This window comes from Octodon degus, unplaced genomic scaffold (genome assembly GCF_000260255.1).
Source record: "Octodon degus isolate 3935 unplaced genomic scaffold, OctDeg1.0 scaffold00033, whole genome shotgun sequence".
Classification (NCBI taxonomy): domain Eukaryota; kingdom Metazoa; phylum Chordata; class Mammalia; order Rodentia; family Octodontidae; genus Octodon; species Octodon degus.
The window spans coordinates 2988188-2991285 of record NW_004524609.1 but is presented as its reverse complement, the minus strand read 5'-3'; the positions used below and the strand labels follow the sequence as shown (position 1 = coordinate 2991285).

The 3098-nt window shown below is 38.0% G+C and overlaps 1 protein-coding gene across 1 annotated transcript in view; it reads right to left on the bottom strand.

Annotated features, from left to right (window-relative positions):
- Positions 1-3098, bottom strand: part of Tanc2 (tetratricopeptide repeat, ankyrin repeat and coiled-coil containing 2) — a 99331-nt gene that overhangs the window by 50034 nt on the left and 46199 nt on the right. Inside the window, exon 5 of the mRNA XM_023714111.1 lies at positions 1756-1864. Within this exon, the coding sequence (XP_023569879.1) occupies positions 1756-1864 (109 nt within the window). The remainder of the gene's footprint in view (positions 1-1755; positions 1865-3098) is intronic.

Sequence of the window (3098 nt, the reverse complement as noted above, 5' to 3'; positions counted from 1 at the left end):
TTTTTTTTTTTTTTTAATGTAGGTCTTTGTGTTCTGGGTAAAGTCATGCTTGGTCAAATGAAGCTTCATGTTATTTCTCTGTTAATGTGGTGTTTATTTTATGATGCACAAAGGCAGACATCAACTGAAAGTTTGTATCCAATTCTAGGCAGATGGTGATGCTAAAAGATTAATATTTAAGCTACTTTCCTATCCATCTGCAAGATAATCTTAGAATTTATGGAAGTAGTAGACATTCTTCAGACCATATGAAACTGGGATGAGAAACTCTGCCTGTTAGTTTAGTTCTGCAAAATATGACCTAAGTAAGGTCATATTTTGTACAGTGCTCTGTTGGACAAGATAATTTTGGTTCACCTAAAGGACTGTGGGTGCCACTTCTGTTCATCAAACAAGGCGGCTTTTCTGGCTGTGTGCTTATATACTGGGAAGAATTTGCTAGGCATCTGGAGTTGCCCTTAATGTCATCTTTTTCTCTGAAGGTAACTGTTTTATCTTTACAACACCTCTTGGGGGGAAGTCTGACCCAGAGAACTGCTTAAGATACCTGTAGTTATCAACTTGGAGATAGGGAAAGAACTCTGAAGAGACTGTAAGGATTGGAATTACCAACATGTATAACAACAAATTGTGGACTAGAAAAATCAGTACAATAAATTTCCTTCTCTGATTTTATGTATTAATTAAAAACTGCCACCTAAAGTATAAATTTCTTTTCTTTTTCTTTTTTCTTTGTTTTGGTGGAACCGGGGATTGAACTCAGGTCCTTGCGCTTGCCAGGGAAGCGCTTATTCTACTGAGCCATCTCCCGGTCGGTCCCAAGTATAAATTTCTTGAGATTAGGGATTGTATCTTTTTAACTTTTGTACCCCTACTACCTAGTACAGAGCTTCAGTAAGTACTAAAAAGATGAATGAATGCATATATGCACAAACAAATTAATGATATGCCTTCCTCTGGCTGCACCAGACCAATTTTTTGAAATGACTCAGAGGAAAGCTGAAATTACAGTTTGAGAGACATTGGGGAAGTAATTCCAAGGAAAATTAGCATTCATTCCAGGTAAATGGTTTAAAAATCATAGCAACAGGAATATTAAGATCTTTACTAAAACCATCATAAGAAAGGTGAAAGGCTGCCTACCCTCATTGATTTTTGTTTTTCAAACACTAAGAACATGCAACTAACTGTGGCAACATGTCTATTCTCAGGAGATGAAGTTACGTGCACAGCACACATTTGTGTATCTGCTCCTCATGCATGTGAAAATGCACACACATTTCCTGGAAAACCCAGCAGTCCACTCAAATGGGAAGTGGCTAATGCAGATGTCACTACTACTTAACCTCTCTGTAAGAGAGGGGCAGTTCTCTTTTTAAAGGCTAAGGGAGAAATAGGCCATATACTCTAGGAGATGGACCAACTTGGTAGCAAAGTAATTTTAGCACGCAGGGCTTACACTGAAATAACAGTGGTTTCATTTCACACCCATAACGATAAGGAAAATTGGCTAGAGATGGAAGAAAAAAGGCTTCCCATTTCTTTATTTTATTTTTTAAATTTTATTTATTTATTTGTGTGTGTGTGTGTGTGTGTGTGTGTGTGTGTCCCCAGCTCAGCCCACCAGGGGGCGGGGCTGGCTGGCATGTGGTGCTGGGGGATTGAACCGCGGTCCCTGTGCTTTGCTAAGCTTATTCTAAGTAGGTGCTTTAGACCACTGAGCAACCTCACCAGTCCCCCCATTTCTTTAATTACCTTAAAGATGTGTGCTTTAAGGATATGATGTCCCAGTTCAATAGTCTGCTGCCGGTTTAGTTTTCCCTCTTGGCGGGAAAACCAGAAGGCAAGTAATGTGTGACCACTCCTGCAAAGAAAAATAGTCTTATTTTAGAATTGTAATACCTCAGTTCCGCTTTGAGTGGGGAACTGTTTAGACTTAGCAATATCAGCAACTAAACTCATTTGATTAATTTCTTGAAGAGTAGTTACTGTTGGGCAGATAATGAGTATTATAAAAGTTGCTACATTTTAACAGTCCTTTACCCAATCAAATGTATGACTATTATAACCAATGAATGAACACCAGTTCTAGTTGAACTACAATTATACCACACAAAGGTCACATTAAATGATTTTCCCTTTATTTTCTGTCTCTGTTAGCAACTCTTTATTTTTTTTTCTCCCATTCCTCTAGCAACTCTTACTTTACCACTGTTTAAATGTTAAGTGTTTCCCAGGATTTTTATATTAATATTTACTATCACCCCGTCTGGATTAGCTCATTCATCCTCAGAGACTACTTGGCTTCTCTTCTCAGTTCATAGACAAGTATGTATCTAAATGTTTACTGGATTTCTTCCTGTTATTTCTGCATAGCATTTATATTCAACAGGTTTTAACTACATTAAGGTCCACTTGCCCAAATCAAGTCTTCTCTGATCAGTTCTACCAAGCTTCTACTCCCTTCTAGAGTAGACAGCAGCACTGTCTTTTTGGTGCCACCGGTGTAGACTATATATACTTCTAATACAGTATTTACCCATGCTCTTTCCTTCACTAGGCTGTTTGCTGATGACTTCCAGTTCCCCATAACCCCTTGTCAATAGATTTCCTATCTGTTCATAAAAGAGAAACTTACTTTTTCTGAATATGGATATTGTTACATCTGCCTCCAATAACCCAGAACTGCTTCTTTCCTCTTTTAAATCATATGGTTAGTTGGCTTGAGGACAAAGGTAAAAGGATGGCTAGGTTAAAAGAACTGCAGAATTAGAGCCTAAGCTATGACTGCCCTAATTTTGTACTTGCTATTATATAAAGTAATAACTTTGTTTTCTTTAATACATTTGGATGTTTGTTTTGGAGCAAGGGACTAAACCCAGGACTTTCACAGTGAGTCACTGAGCTACAAGTATAGTCTTTATTTTTTACTTTGAAACAGAGTCTTCCTAGGTCACTAAATTAACTGCCCAGACTCAGCTTCAGTTTGTAATTTTCCTGCCTTAGCCTCCCAGAGTCTGGGAATGCACCATTTCCAACGTATGTCTTTAAGCATGAATGAGCGCATGTTTGTAGAGATACAGGGGACATGTGTATTA